The sequence below is a fragment of the Mustelus asterias genome, chromosome 5 (assembly GCF_964213995.1).
Source record: "Mustelus asterias chromosome 5, sMusAst1.hap1.1, whole genome shotgun sequence".
Classification (NCBI taxonomy): Eukaryota; Metazoa; Chordata; class Chondrichthyes; order Carcharhiniformes; family Triakidae; genus Mustelus; species Mustelus asterias.
The window spans coordinates 148,370,686-148,386,596 of record NC_135805.1 but is presented as its reverse complement, the minus strand read 5'-3'; the positions used below and the strand labels follow the sequence as shown (position 1 = coordinate 148,386,596).

Below are 15,911 nucleotides of genomic sequence, written 5' to 3'. Positions count from 1 at the left end.
ATGTGGATTGACCATGCTAAATTGTGCCATGGTCTCCAAAGATGTGCAGATTAGGTGGATTGGCCATGCTAAATTGCCCCTTAGTATCCAAAGATGTGCAGGTTAGGTGGATTGGCCATGCTAAATTGCCCCTTAGTGTCCAAAGATGTGCAGGTTAGGTGGATTGGCCACGCTAAATTGCCCCTTAGTGTCCAAAGATGTGCAGGTTAGGTGGATTGGCCATGCTAAATTGCCCCTTCGTATCCAAGGAAGTGTAGGTTAGGTGGATTGGCCATTGTAAATTGCCCTTAGTATCCAAAGATGTACAGGTTAGGTGGATTGGCCATGCTAAATTGCCCCTCAGTATCCAAAAATGTGTAGGTTCGATGGATTGGCCATGCTAAATTGCCCCTTAGTATCCAAAGATGTATAGGTTACCGGACTGGGCATTGTAAATGCGTGGCATTATGGGAATCGGGTGGGGTAGGGGGTGGGCGCTGGGTAAGATGCTCTTTTGGAGGGCCGGTGCTGATACGATGAACCGAATGGCCTCCTTCTGCACTGTCGAGAATCTATGGTTCTACAAGAAAATCCCGAGTGAACTTTCTCTGGACTGCCTCCAATATATCTTTCCTCAGATAAGGAGATGAAAAACTGTTGACATCCCTTGGAATGGCAGAGCAGGCTTTGAAAGGCTGAGTGGCCTACTCCTGACCCTAAGTCCCATGTTGGATCCGATGCCCCTAACAAACGTTGAAAAATACTAAACAAAAAACACAGCAACTCTTACGTACCTCTTACATTCATGTGTAGAGCTGCGCTTGCTGTGAAGGGAATCCACCTGTTCATCACCTTTATATCGTACACGCACTTGTAGGTTCCAGCGTCACTGGTGCTTATGCTGTTGAAGGGAAAAAGGACATTGCGTATATTGGACGAAAACTCGTACTCTTTGATGGCGGTGGAAGATTTAAGCACTTTGAAGCGACCCCCACTGTAACCATTGGGAGTTGAGCACTTGATGTTGAATGAACTTCCTGCCATGTGTACGGAATAATCCGGAACATGTGAGATCGAGGGCCGGAGCGAGGGATCTGAAATGAGCAAAGGTAGCAATGTTAATTTGGTCACAATCTCCAACAACATTTCCCTCACAAACCGCCATGTTTGCTATCCAATCATCTTTCCTGAACCTTCGCTGGAGTCCCTTTGTGCAAATGTCTTTGGACAATTTGTCTCCAGTGTGATGATTGGTAATCGGGGCATTTGGCCATTGTTTATTGCCCATCCCTAATTGCCCCGAGTGGCTGGCTCAGCCATTTCAGAGGGGCATTAAAGAGTCAACCACACCGTTGTGGGTTTGGAGTCACATGTAGGGCAGACCGGATAAGGATGGCATATTCCGTTTTCCCCAAAGGGACATCGAGTGAACCAGATGGGTTTGTTAAGACAATCCATGATAGTTTCATCGTCATCTCATGCATTTTGGAAGGTCTAATATTGATGAGAAGCATACAGCAAATGGCAAAATCCTTAAGAGTATTGATAGGCAGAGGGATCTGGGTGTACAGTTACACAGGTCACTGAAAGTGACAACGCAGGTGGAGAAGGTAGTGAAGAAGGCATACGGCATGCTTGTCTTCATCGGCCGGGGCACTGAGTTTAAAAATTGGCAAGTCACGTTGTAGCCGTGGACGGAGAAAGAGCGGCTACAATAATAATTTAACAACAATAATGGCTGTAGTGGCTTTAAAATGACTATTCTGGCTGAGAGTGAAGCATGCTGGGAATTTTGGTCAATTTATAGATTAAAACCAGATGCAGGTTGTAAAGCGGCTCTGGTTTGGGAGCTGTGACCTGAAGCTTCCTGTGTTGGTCAGATCAGGGAAGTTGTTTATATTAATTGAGACACCGTGGTTCCGATTTATGGCTGCTATGTATGGAGTATGCAGTTTAAACCAAGCGTCATGGTTTCACTCAAAAGTAATTTCACTGGATGTTTGAGCCATGTGATTGGTTTCTGGTGACACAGTTGGCTGGATGATAGAGAAACTTCCATGTGCAAGTGGAGAATTGTGGATAAAGGATATGTGAGTTCTTTGTTTGGCAGCGATAACTCGAGGAGAACAACCATCGCAAGAAGAATTGTACCCTGAAGGATACTTCAGAGAAGGAGAAGATAGATTCTACATCGAGGATATTTGTTGGCCAAGGTTTTCCCAAACTCGGTAGTATCTATTTTTAGTTCAATAGTTAAAATTGATGTTCAGTTAAAGTGCAGTTTAAGAGCTAAATAGTTAAAGTTGATGTTCAGTTGGAGGTAAAGTTCAGTAAAGAGTTAATGAGTTGCAACTATTGATGTTTGAGTTGATACAAGAAGTGTTAAATAAAGAAACAATTGAATTACTGTCCTTGTTTGTCTCTTTAAACTGGAATGCTTGGAAGGCGTTTAAATTAAAGATGTATAACACAGCTTTATAGAACCTGGATGGGCAATGAATGCAGGCTCGGTGCCACCCAGATCCCACGAATGAATTTAAAAAAGCTGTCACAAATTCTAACGTTGACCATGAAACCATTGCCGATTGTCGGAAAAACCCTTCTGATTCACTAATGCCCCTTGAGGGAAGGAAATCTGCCATCCTTAGCTGGCCTGGCCTACAAAGGAAGTGATGATGTGGAGATGCTGGTGTTGGACTGGGGTAAACACAGTAAGAAGTTGAACAACACCAGGTTAAAGTCCAACAGGTTTATTTGGTAGCAAAAGTGTGGCTTTTGCTACCAAATAAACCTGTTGGACTTTGACCTGGTGTTGTTAAACTTCTTACTACAAAGGAAGCACAGTAGTTAGCACTGCTGCCTCATAGTGTCAGGGATCCTGGTTCGATTCCCACCTTGGGTCACTGTCTGTGTGGAGTTTGCATGTTCTCTCCGTGTCTGTGTGGGTTTCCTCCGGGTGCTCCGGTTTCCTCCCACAGTATGAAAGACGTGCATTGGCCATGTTAAGTTCTTTCTCAGTGTACCCGAACAGGCGCCGGGGATTTTTGACTGGGGGATTTGACAACTAGGGTATTTTCACAGTAACTTCATTGCAGTGTCAATGTAAGCCAACTTGTGACATTAATAAATAAACTTTAACTTTAAACTTTAAACATGTGACACCAGATTCACACAGCAATGTGGCCGACTCGTAACTGCTCCTTAGAAATGCCCTAACGCTCAGTTAAAGGGCAGTTATGGATGGGCAATAAATGCTGGCCCAACCAGCGACACTCATGGCCCATGAAGAATATTGAAGGAGAATTCTACCATTGCTAAGAAGTGGGAGTACCCCCCAAACACCGAACACGTCCGATCTCATCCACGGCTGGGATTCTCCAGTGCCGCTGCAGTGAATGGATTCTTGGTTGTGCGTCAAATTCTCCATTCTCCATTCTGAGATGCGAGTGTCTCAGCCAAAATCTACCCACAGCATTCTACACGCTTCTATAAACTCACCCACCATTCTTTGATGCTCTCAATGGGTGTAAGGCTCAACTGTTTATATATTTTGAAAAAAGGGTTGCAGGTTGCTTTAAGAGCTGATCACATGATTTGACGGTGGTGTCATTTGGCTTAGTCCTCAGGCTGCTATTACATTTCAGTTTTGTATTTGGTGCAGTGCAGAGAGAGCAGCTCCTCAATAAAATCTGTTGTGTGTAAGTTTGAATTTACACGTGTGAATCACATTCTTTTCTTTCTGTTAAACTTCACAACCCCAAACGTGGTTGGGAACCTTCTCGGAGCCATTTTTAACACAGTTACATCCCCACCTCATTTTTGTTTTTTTGAGTAAGCGAGGACCCCCAGGTTTGAGCCATTGCCTTTCCTCACCTGGGTTGCAGATCACACCGGCATCTTCGCCATGGCCACAGTTGTGCTTCCCCCATCCGGTAAACCGGCAGGACACCAGGGAGGCCTCTGTCCCCCTGCAGGCAACTTCATCCATCCAGATCTTCCCGCTGCCTTCCCCGAAGGAGGCACCGGTGGGGGCCAAGATGAGGGAACCACAGTTCAGCTGCCTGCAGACCACCTTGGCATCCAGGACGCCCCAATTGTCATCGCACACCGTCCCCCATTGTCGGTTGTGATAAACCTCCACCCGCCCGGAACATTGGCCGACGCCATTCACCAGTCGCAAGTTGGGCGCTGAAACAACAGTGAGGAGACATTAGTACTAACCTGCTATTGCCACAGCACTAGCAATGCAAGGACCCAAGGAAATTCGCTAGGATCCCAGGTTCGAGTCCCACCTCCGCAGACGGCAAAAATTTGAATTCAGTACGACAAAAATAATTAAAATTATAATGAAATCATTGTTGATTGTTGTAAAAAGATAAAACCCATCTGGTTCCCTCATGTCCTTCAGGGAAGGAAATCTGCCATCTATACCTGGTCTGGTCTACATGTGACTCCAGACCCACACAGCAGCGTGTTTGACTCTTAACTGCCCACTCAAAGGACAATGAGAGGTGGATAATAAATTCTGACCCAATCAATGAATCCCATGAATGAATTACAGAACAGTTTTAAAAAGACATAGTAGCCAATGGACCAAGTGCTGGTAAAAGGAATTAGTATAGATTGATATTTGATGGGCAAGATCAGATACTCTAAGTATGTTATGAAGTTAGCATAAATCAAACTATTTTTGATTTTGGCAGAAGTGCCAGCATAAGTTTCACTCCCAGATATAATTCCGTGGACCCACGAGGAAGCTTTTGTTAAAACCAACTTTAATTAACAACAGTTTAATTCTAACAAAAAGAATCAGCATAAACTGTTACCAGTTGAAATACTTAAACATGACAAGGTATAATTCTTAACTGCTAACCTATCTCTAGTAGTTCAAATTTAAGTAATATCCCCACGGGCATAATCTTGAGAATCAGCTGGCGAAAACACAGAAGCCTACGAGCGTTGCCAGTCCTCCAGCTTTTCAACACCTCTGAACAGAGATACAGAGAAACACCTGTCTTCTGAGTCACAGACAGCAGCCTCCAGAGGATGTTCTGGGGCGGTGGGGGAGGGGGGGGGGTGATTCTCCCAACAAATGCAGAATTGGCGGCACAACTGGCCGAGATCGCACCAGTTCTGACAGATCAGCTTGTCACCTGAATCTCCGCACTCTGTGCACTGAAGAGGTCCCAGTCGTGAATCTCATTGCAAACCCAGAGGGCGGGGCCTATTCGCGCCGGGGTTTGACAGTTCTGGAGCTCTGCGCATGCGCAGTGGGCCCAAACTGTCAAACTCCCATTTGCTGGTCAGCTCGATCACTGGCCAACCCGGGCCCCTCCAGCCCCCCCCACGGCCCGATCGCCGGCCCCACAATGATTCCCGGGCCAGCCCTGACCCCTCCCGTCCCAGAGCTCCCCGATGCCCAGGCCCCACCCCTCAACAGTGGCGATCCCTCCACACCCCCTCACCCAGGCAGACCCCCGCCCCCAGTGATCCCTCCCTGGGGTCAGACACCCCCTGAGGCAGGCCCCCCCAGCAGACTACTCCCCCCCCCCCCTCAGCCTGCCCCAATCACTGCCCTCCCCCCATCCCAGACCAATCCCAATGCAGAGTGGTAGTGGGACCCCCACCCCCACTGATTGTCCCCAAGCCCCGCCCACAATAGGCCCCACCCGCTTGGCACTGCCCGATGCCCGATGGGCAGTGCCAAGGTGCCCCCGGGCATTGGCATTTTACTCCTTGGGCTGTGCCAGGGGGTGCAGGCTGGCACTGCCAGGGTGCCCATGCCCAGGGGGCACCACCCCCTGCCACCCAACCCCCTGGGCACCCCCTGCCACCCAACCCCCGGGGGGCCCCCGATTGCCCCCCCTTCATTCCAGCGAGGTCACCCTCTAGCTCCCCAAACATGGGGAGCTACTCTAAACCCCGCCACATTGAAGTACTCCTGGCGGGGTGGGAGATTTAATCGGGATCTGAAAGGCCCAATAATTAACGAATCTACATACTTAAAATAGATTTTTAAAATATTTAAATCGACTTCCTTTCTTCCTGCCGGTTTCCAGCGTGGTCTGACCAGCGACTGCTCGCCGGCTCTGGGAGACGCGCATGCATTCCCCGCGCATGCGCAAATCCTCGTTCAAAGCCGCAGACACGCGTCTCCCAGCTGGTCCCGCCAGAAAAGTGGCGGGCGTGGATGGGATACTCGCGGCCCTGATTTCAAACAGCAGAACTCCAGAGGGTGACTCTTCTGAGAAAGAGAGAGATGGAGAGAGTGACCTATTTTCTAGTAGGTCCCAGACTTCAATTTCCAGAGAGAAAGGGGGAGAGAGAAACAGCTGCTGCTCCTTTCAAATTCAAACAGCAATTGCCTGCTTGTTCCCTCTGTAAGCCTAGCTCCACCCATTCACTTGGCTCTCTCTTGTCAATTAACTGAATTAAACTCTACTTTGTAACCCCAGGGGAACTGCAAAGATGTAACAAAACTGCATCAAGTCAGATTGAAAGAAACACCCCAATAACTAGGAGCAAATATTCTTTTGCAAGGACAGCAAGTAGGTTGCCAGTTGTAGACAATCGGCACTATAATCAGAGCTGAAGTATAAAACAATCTCCTCACAAGGAGCATGAGACAAGTAAAGGCACAGTATCATTACAGCATGGACATGGTGGGCCAAAGGGCCTGGTTCTGTGCCGTATGACTCCACTAACAGTTTAATCTCCCTCCATGCCTCATATTTATTAAAGGACAATGAATGGATGGCTTATCAGTTATAATTGGACACTTTAATACATATGTTTGGAGGGATAATGTGTATATCCTAAATGGTGAGAAATGAGAAAGTGTCGATGTGCAGAGGGATCTGGGTGTCCTTGTCCATAAGTCACTGTAGGCTCGCATGCAGGTGCAGCAAACAATGAGGAAAGCTAAGAGACTGTTAGCCTTTATCACAAAGAGGATTTGAGGATTTGAGCTTGTTTCAGTTGTATTGGAGCTTTGGTTAGACCACATCTGGAGTACTGAGTGCAGTTCTGGCCCCCTTACCTCAGAAAGGATAGTATTGCACAGAGGGAGAGTAATGAAGGTTCACCAGACTTGTTCTGGGACTGTCTTATGGAGAGGGATTGGGGCAAACTGGGCTTCTTTTCTCTATAGTTTGGAAGAACGAGGGGCGATCTTACTGAAATTTATACAATATTTAACGGGACGGACAGGGGGAGATGTGGGTAAGAGGTTTCCCTTGGTCGGGGCCGAGTCTGGAACCAGGGGGCACAATTCCAAAATAAAGGGGGAAGCCGCTTAGGAGCGAGACGGGGAGAAGTGTCTTCACTCAGAGGGTGTGAATCTTTGGGATTCTCTACCCCAGAGGGATGTGGGAGCTCAGTCACTGAGTCTGTTTAAAGCAGAGATTGATAGATTACTGATTAATGATAATGTTAAGGGATTATGGGGATGGTGAGGGTTGGAGTGTCCGATCAGCCAATGACAGTATTGAATGGTGGAGCAGGCTCGATGGGCTGAATGGCCTTCCCCTGTTCCTTTGCTCCTCTGCCCTTTGTTTCTGTGAAGGGTAACCTGTTATAAACTAAGTGATAGTCGGTGTAATTAGCTCATATAGGATGTCTATGTACAACAGTGACTTTACCCTTCACAGGGTGATTGGACCCTGGGGCTTCCATGTGAATCTTGCCCTGGAGGAACGTACCATCATTGCTGATGACAGAGTCAACCAGTTCCTAGAATCCCGACAGCACGGAAGGAGGCAATACAGACCACCGAGGCTGCACCGACTCTCCGAAGGAGCATCCCACCAAGGCCCTCCCCACTAGCTTACCCCCATAAACCTGCACATTTAGCATGGCCAATCCACCTAACCTGCTCATCTTTGGACACTAAGGGGCAATTTAGCATGGCCAATCCACCTAACCTGCTCATCTTTGGACACTAAGGGGCAATTTAGCATGGCCAATCCACCTAACCTACACATCTTTGGACACTAAGGGGCAATTTAGCATGGCCAATCCACCTAACCTACACATCTTTGGACACTAAGGGGCAATTTAGCATGGCCAATCCACCTAACCTACACATCTTTGGACACTAAGGGGCAATTTAGCATGGCCAATCCACCTAACCTGCACATCTTTGGACACTAAGGGGCAATTTAGCATGGCCAATCCACCTGACCTACACATCTTTGGACACTAAGGGGCAATTTAGCATGGCCAATCCACCTAACCTGCACATCTTTGGACACTAAGGGGCAATTTACCATGGCCAATCCACCTAACCTACACATCTTTGGACACGAAGGGGCAATTTAGCATGGCCAATCCACCTAACCTACACATCTTTGGACACTAAGGGGCAATTTAGCATGGCCAATCCACCTAACCTACACATCTTTGGACACTAAGGGGCAATTTAGCATGGCCAATCCACCTAACCTGCACATCTTTGGACACTAAGGGGCAATTTAGCATGGCCAATCCACCTAACCTACACATCTTTGGACACTAAGGGGCAATTTAGCATGGCCAATCCACCTAACCTGCACATCTTTGGACACTAAGGGGCAATTTAGCATGGCCAATCCACCTAACCTGCACATCTTTGGACACTAAGGGACAATTTAGCATGGCCAATCCACCTAACCTGCACATCTTTGGACACTAAGGGGCAATTTATCATGGCCAATCCACCTAACCTGCATATCTTTAGACACTAAGGAGCAATTTAGCATGGCCAATCCACCTAACCTGCACATCTTTGGAGTGTGGGAGGAAACCAGAGCACCCGGTGGAAATCCATGCAGTCACGGGGAAATTGTGCCAACTCCAACCAGACACCAACCAAGGCTGGAAGTGAACCCAGTTGCTTGGCAGCACTAGCCATTGTGCGACTGTACCACCCTTTCTGAGTCACAGATGTGGGTAAAATAACAAATTTTGGAAGATGCAACATGCTTTTCAATTTGATCTGTTTTGGACTTGGTGATTATTTTCTTGTGGTATGGTGGTGGCATCTCTATCAGCCATTCCTAGATCAGTTTCCACTTCCAGAGTGGATGGCCGTCCGTAGCCAGCCTATACATCCTTCCAATATGTCCCATGGAAGGTGCGTAAGTCTCGAGGGGTTCCCTGCCATTTTACTGGCAAAAGGGGAATGGCAAACCCCTTCAGGACTTTCCCATTTCGGAGCAGGGACCCATCCAATGGGAGTCTGTGCTGACCAGCACCGTCTGAGGGCAAGGTATCTGCAGGAGGAGGAGGAGGGTGAGGATGTGCCCTCAGCTGGGGTAGGTGGAGCTAAGGGTTAGGCAGCCCCTTACATCCATGCGCATTGATACCAGGCTGAGGGCTACATAGATTGGGTGTCCCATAAGACATAGGAGCAGAAGGAAGCCATTTGGCCCATCGAATCTGCTCCACCATTCAATGAGATCACAACTCATCTGATGTGATATTTCTCAATTTCCACTTTCCTGCCTTATCTCCCTAACCCCTCGATTCCCTTACTAATTAAAAATCTGTCCATTTCAGCCTCGAACATACTTGATGACCCAGCCTCTATAGCTCTCTGCGGTAAAGAGTTCCACAGATTCACTCCCCTCTGAGAGAAGAAATTCCTCCCCATCTCTGTCTCCAATGGGTGAGCACCTTAGTCTGAGATGTTTCTTTATCCATTCGTGGGACATGGGTGTTGCTGACTGGGCCAACATTTATTGCCCATCCTTTGTCGGCCTTGAACTGAGTGGCTTGCTCGGCCATTTCAGAAGGCAGTTGAGAGTCAACCACATTGCTGTGGACCCGGAGTCACATGTAGGCCAGGACAGGTAAGGACAGCAGATTTCCTTCCCTGGAGGACATTAGTGAACCAGGTGGGTTTTTCCGACAATCGACAATGGCTTCATGGCCATCAGTAAATTATTAATTCCAGATTTTTAAAATTGAATTCAAATTCACCCTCAGCTGTGGCTGGATTCGAACACACATCCCCAGAACATTAGTTGAGTTTCTGAATTAATAGTCCAGCGATAATAACATTGGGCCATCGCCTCCCCGATGATGCCCTCTGGTCTTAGACTCTCCCACAAGGGGAAACAACCTCTCAGCAGCTACCCTGCCAAACCCCCCCGAGAATCCGATCTGTCTCAATAAGGTCGCCTCTCATTCTTCTGAACTCCAATGAGTACAGGCCCAACCTACTCAACCTTTCTCCAAAGGAAAATCCATCCCTACCCGGGATCGACTGAGTGAACCTTCTCTGAACTGCCTCCGATGTCAGTATATCTTTCCTTAGATAAGGGGGTGAACACAGTTCACAGATGTCAACGATTAATCCTGCCTTTGTGATAATGCGTTGATTCTTTATGTTCAATGATTGAATTATTTTCATTTTCCTTTACACTCTTGCCAAGGTTTTGGCTTCTTCCCAAATGTCTTTAGACAATATTTTCCTATTCTACCATTTTCCTACACAATACACAAATTCTTCACCGATTTACCATAATCATTATTTTATCCATCTCCATGGATATTTTAATATCAGTGGATATTACAATTGTTTGGTATATAACTGTTTCACCGTTGTTTTGACCCTTTCTCACCATTTACCGTGGGCGGCACGGTAACACAGTGGTTAGCACTGCGGCCTCACAGTGCCAGGGACCTGGGTTCGATTACTGGCTTGGGTCACTGTCTGTGTGGAGTTTGCACATTCTCCTCGTGTCTGCGTGGGTTTCCTCCGGGTGCTCCGGTTTCCTCCCACAGTCCAAAGATGTGCGGGTTAGGTTGATTGGCCGTGCTAAAATTGCCCCTTAGTGTCCTGAGATGTGTAGGTTAGAGGGATTAGTGGGTAAATATGTAGGGATATGGGGGTAGGGCCTGGGTGGGATTGTGGTCGGTGCAGACGCGATGGGCCAAATGGCCTCTTTCTGCACTGTAGGGTTTCTATGATTCTATGATTTAAGGTCATGCATAAAACTCAGACAATAAACATTGTCTACTTTGTCCCTGTACTTTGACCAGGTGGAAACCATTTTTAAACCCTTGGTAAACTAAAATGGTCATCACCGAAACTTAAGTCAGCATGGCTTTCCATTGGGTGGTTGTACCCTCACCTGGGTTGCAGATCACACCTGCATCTTCCTGGTGACGACAATCCTCCCTCTCCCATCCTGAGAAGGGACAAGACAAGAGAGAAGATTCCGTTCCGACGCAGGCAACATCGTCCATCCAGGTCTTTCCGGTGCCTTGTCCGAAGTGGGCATTGCTGACTGCTGACGTGGCCGAACCACAGCCCAGCTGAGCGCAGACCACTCTGGCGTCGGTCATACCCCAAGCGTCATCGCACACCGTCCCCCATTCTCCATTGTGGTAAACCTCCACTCTCCCAGAGCAGCTGTGGCTGCCACCCACCAGTCTCACATGGGGCTCTGAAATTACATGAAGAACACCTTACTTCTGATCCATGTGACAATTGTACCTTGAGAAGGGTCAGTGTGATGGATATCCTTCCTTGCTGTTACTCATTATGTTGCCTTGTTAGTTCCCTTCCTGATTAACAATCTGTCTATCTCAGCCTCGAACATACTTAACGGCCCAGCGTCTACAGCCCTTTGCGGGAAAGAATTCCACAGATCCACTCCCCTCTGAGAGAAGATATTCCTCCCCATCTCTGTCTCCAATGGGTGACCCCCGCTTACTCTGAGATTCTGCCCCCTGATCCCAGACTCTCCCACAAGGGGAAACAACGACTCAGCATCGATCCTGTCAAACCCACCCTGAGAATCCATACGTCTCAATAAGGTCGCCTCTCATTCTTCGAAAGGGATTTATCCGGAGATAAAGAATGCACAGACGGGGACGGAATGGGTGAGGACCATTCACTTAAGGAGGACAATCTCATTGGTGCAGTCTGCCGTGATGGGGAGGTGAAAGCGTGTTGTCTGAACTGCTGCAGGAAGCAAAGGCCCAGAACTTGGTATCACACAGCAGTGCCAGAGAGATGGGATATTGGGAAATCAGGACTGACAGGAGATTCAGGTGTCCCCCCGGGAGAGGGGTGGCAGGAAGTGGGATGTTACCGTCCATTGGATCCAGGCTGAGGGAGATTACTGATTGGCTGAAGGACATCAGAACATTCCGCGGGAATGAGTGTGAACAGCTCGAAGTCAGAGGTGTACCAGCAGCAAAACTCATAGACAATTTTAACCCTAATCTGAATCCAGCACGAACACTAACCCAACCATAACCCTAACTCTAACCCTAACCCCAACCCTAACCCTAACCCGAACCCCAACCCTGACCCTAACCCTAACCATAACCCGAACCCTAACCCTAATCCCAACCCTGACCCTAACCCTAACCATAACCCTAACCCTAACCATAACCGTAACCCTAACCCCAAACCTAACCCTAACCCTAACCCTGACCCTAGCCCTAGCCCTAACCATAACCCCAACCCAACCGTAACCCGAGCCCTAACCCGAACCCGAACCCCAACCCGAACCCGAACGCAACCCTAGCCCTAACCCTAACCCCAAAATTAACCCTAACCTTAACCCGAACCCCAACCCCAACCCAACCCTAACCCTAACCCCAACCCAAACCCGAACCCAGAACCTAACCCTAACCCCAACCCCAACCCTAACCCCAACCCGAACCGAAACCATATCCTTAACCCTAACCCTAACCAAACCCTAACACTAACCCGAACCCTAACCCCAACCCAACCCTAACCCGAACAAAACCCTAACCCGAACCCCAACCCGAACCCAAACGCAACCCTAGCCCTAACCCTAACCCCAAAATTAACCCTAACCGTAACCCAACCCTAACCATAAACCCCAACCCTAACCCTAACTCTAACCCGACCCCTAACCCTAACTCCAACCCTAACCCTAACCTCAACCCTAACTCTAACCCTAACCCTAACCCTAACCCTAACCCTAACTCCAACCCTAACCCTAACCTCAACCCTAACTCTAACTCTAACCCGAACCCTAACCCATACACAATATTGACCCAAACCCTAACCCGAACACTAACACAAACTCTAACCATAACCCTAACCCTAACACTAACACGAACCCGAACCCTAACCGAACCCAAACTCTAACCCTAACCCGAACCCTAACCCTAATCCTAACCAGAATGCAGCACTAATCCTAACCCAACCCGAACCCTAACCCAACCCTAACCCTAACCCTAACACGAACCCTAACCCTAACCACAACCCAACCCTAACCCAAAACCTAACCCTAGCCCTAACCCTAATCCCAACCCCAACCCTAACCCCAACCCCAACCCAAACCCTAACCTTAACCCTAACACGAACCCTTACCTTAACGCTAACCCCAACCAAACCCTAACCCAAAACCTAACACTAACCCTAACCCCAACCCTAACCCTAACCCCAACCCTAACCCTAACCCCAACCCTAGCCCTAACCCTAACCCCAACCCCAACCCCAACCCCAAACCGAACCCAAACCCTAACCTTAACCCTAACCCTAACCCTAACCAAACCCTAACACTAACCCTAACCTAACCCCAACCCAACCCTAACCCTAACAAAACCCTAACCCTAACCCAACCCTAACCCTAACATGAACCCTAACCCTAAACCTAACCCTAACCCTAACCATAACCGTAACACCAACCCTAACCCTAACCCTAACATGAACCCTAACCCGAACACTAACCCAAACTCTAACACCAACCCTAACCCTAACCCATACAGAATATTAACTCTATTCCTAATGCAACACTAATCCTAACCCGAACCCTAACCCCAACTTTAACCCATAAACAACATTGACCCTAACCCTAACCTGAACACTAACCCAAACTCCAACACTAACCCTCACCCTAACCCATGCACAATATTAACCCTAACCCTAATGCAACACGAACCCTAACCCTAAACCTAACAGTAGTCCTAACCCTAACCCAACCCAAACCCTAACCCTCATCCTAACCCTCACCCTAACCCAAAATCTAACCATAACTTAACCCTAACACTAACCCTAACCCTAACCTAATCCTAACCAAAACCCTAACCCTAACCCAACCCTAACCCTAACCCTCACACTAACCCATACACAATATTAACCTAATCCTAATGTAGCCCTAACCCTAACCCTAACACTAATGCAGCGCTAACCCTAACCAGAACCCTAATGCAGCACTAACCCTAACCCCAAACCTAACCCAACCTTAAACCTAACCCGAGCCCGAAATCTAACCCTAACCCTGACCCTAACCCTAACCCTAACTCTAACTGTAACCCTAGACTTAACCCTAACTCGAACCATAACCCGAACCCTAACCCTTTTCCTAACATTAACCTTAACCATAGCATGAACCCTAACACTAACCCTAACCCAAACACTAACCCTAGCCCTAATCCTAAACGCAGCACTAACCCGAAGCCTAACCCTAAGCCTAACCCTAACCCAAATGCTAACCCTAACCCTAACCCTAAACCTAACTCTAACACTAACCCTTACCCAAATGCTAACCCTAACCCTAACTGCAGCACTAGCTGGACCCGCCGCACTAACCATAACCCTAACCCTAATCCTAATGCAGCTCGAACTCTAAACCTAACCCTAATCACAAACCATGCCAAAGACTAACTCTAAAGCAAACACTAATCCTAACCATAATTCTAACCCTATCCCTAACCCTAACCCTAATCCCTATCCCTAAGACTATCACTAATCCGAACACTAACCCTATCTCTAACTTTAACCCTATCCTTAATCCTATCCCTAACCCTAATCCTAACCCTAACTCTAAACCTATCCCTAATCTTAGCCCTAACTCTATCCCTAACCCGAACCATAACCTTAATCCTTAATCCCTAACCCTAACCCTAACCCAAACTTTATCCCGAACCCAATCTCTAACTTTAACCCTACCCTTAACCCTATCCCTAACCCTAATCCTAAATGTATCCCTAACCTTAGCCCGAACCCTAACTCTAACCCTAACCCTAACCCTAACACTAACCCAATCCTATCCCTATCCTGAAATCTATCCCTAACCCTATCCATAAACCTATCCCTAATCCTAACCCTAATGCTAACCCTAACGCTAACCCTATCCATAACCATAGCCCTAACCCTACCCCTAAGCCTAACCCTAACCCTATCCCTATGCCTAACCCTAACACTGACCCAAACTCTAATCCTAACCCAAAAGAGAACACTAAACATAAGCCCTAATGGTAACCCTAAACCAGCAGCAGAAACATTAAATATAACCCGGGATCTGTCAGCCTAACACTAACCCTAACACAGACCTTAAACAGAATACCAACCCTAGCCAGAATGCTAAACACTAATGTTAACCTGAACCCTAATGCAACACTTACCCCTACCCTAATCCAAACGTTGCCTCGTTGTCTAAGGCCTTTCAACCCCAGTGAACTAAGAGGAGGAGAGTGGTGCGGAAGGCCCTCAGGCCAAATGACTTACTGAATGTATTCAGTGAACATTTCATGGCCTCACAACTGTATGGAAGCTCCTCAGAGAACAAGTTGATCGAGGTAGACAACTTAAATACCTTCACACCATTTTCAACGGCCATTTTGAAATGTGCTTTTTGGGACTGTAGTGACGCACTTCGAGAATGCAACAGGATATATGTGGAGAACCTGAACACTATTGCCCTTTGCACAGTGGCCATTTTGAAATTTTATACTGTCCTCCCAGATATTTTACGATTGAAGCATATTTTTGCAACATGGAAAAAAAGGCGGGAAATCGTGAGATTAATCAGGACACAGAGCTTCATGGAATGTCATTGCCAATTTGTTTTAAAAATATCCGCGCAAGTAAATCAAGTGATTATGTGATCAGACTGTTGGAAGGACGTATTTGATTCACCACTGGCCTCTTGACGAAGGATCTGTGCCATCGTTACCAG

The 15,911-nt window shown here is 47.6% G+C and overlaps 1 protein-coding gene across 1 annotated transcript in view; it reads right to left on the bottom strand.

The window, feature by feature from the left end:
• The window catches only part of LOC144494058 (scavenger receptor cysteine-rich domain-containing group B protein-like), a 23,688-nt gene extending 8,116 nt beyond the window's left edge, over positions 1 to 15,572 (bottom strand). Inside the window, exons 1-4 of the mRNA XM_078213636.1 lie at positions 15,461 to 15,572; positions 11,097 to 11,411; positions 3,853 to 4,167; positions 774 to 1,073 (exon numbers count right to left, since the gene is read on the bottom strand). Of these exons, the coding sequence (XP_078069762.1) occupies positions 774 to 1,073; positions 3,853 to 4,167; positions 11,097 to 11,411; positions 15,461 to 15,572 (1,042 nt within the window). The remainder of the gene's footprint in view (positions 1 to 773; positions 1,074 to 3,852; positions 4,168 to 11,096; positions 11,412 to 15,460) is intronic.
• Between the last annotated feature and the right edge of the window lie 339 nt (positions 15,573 to 15,911).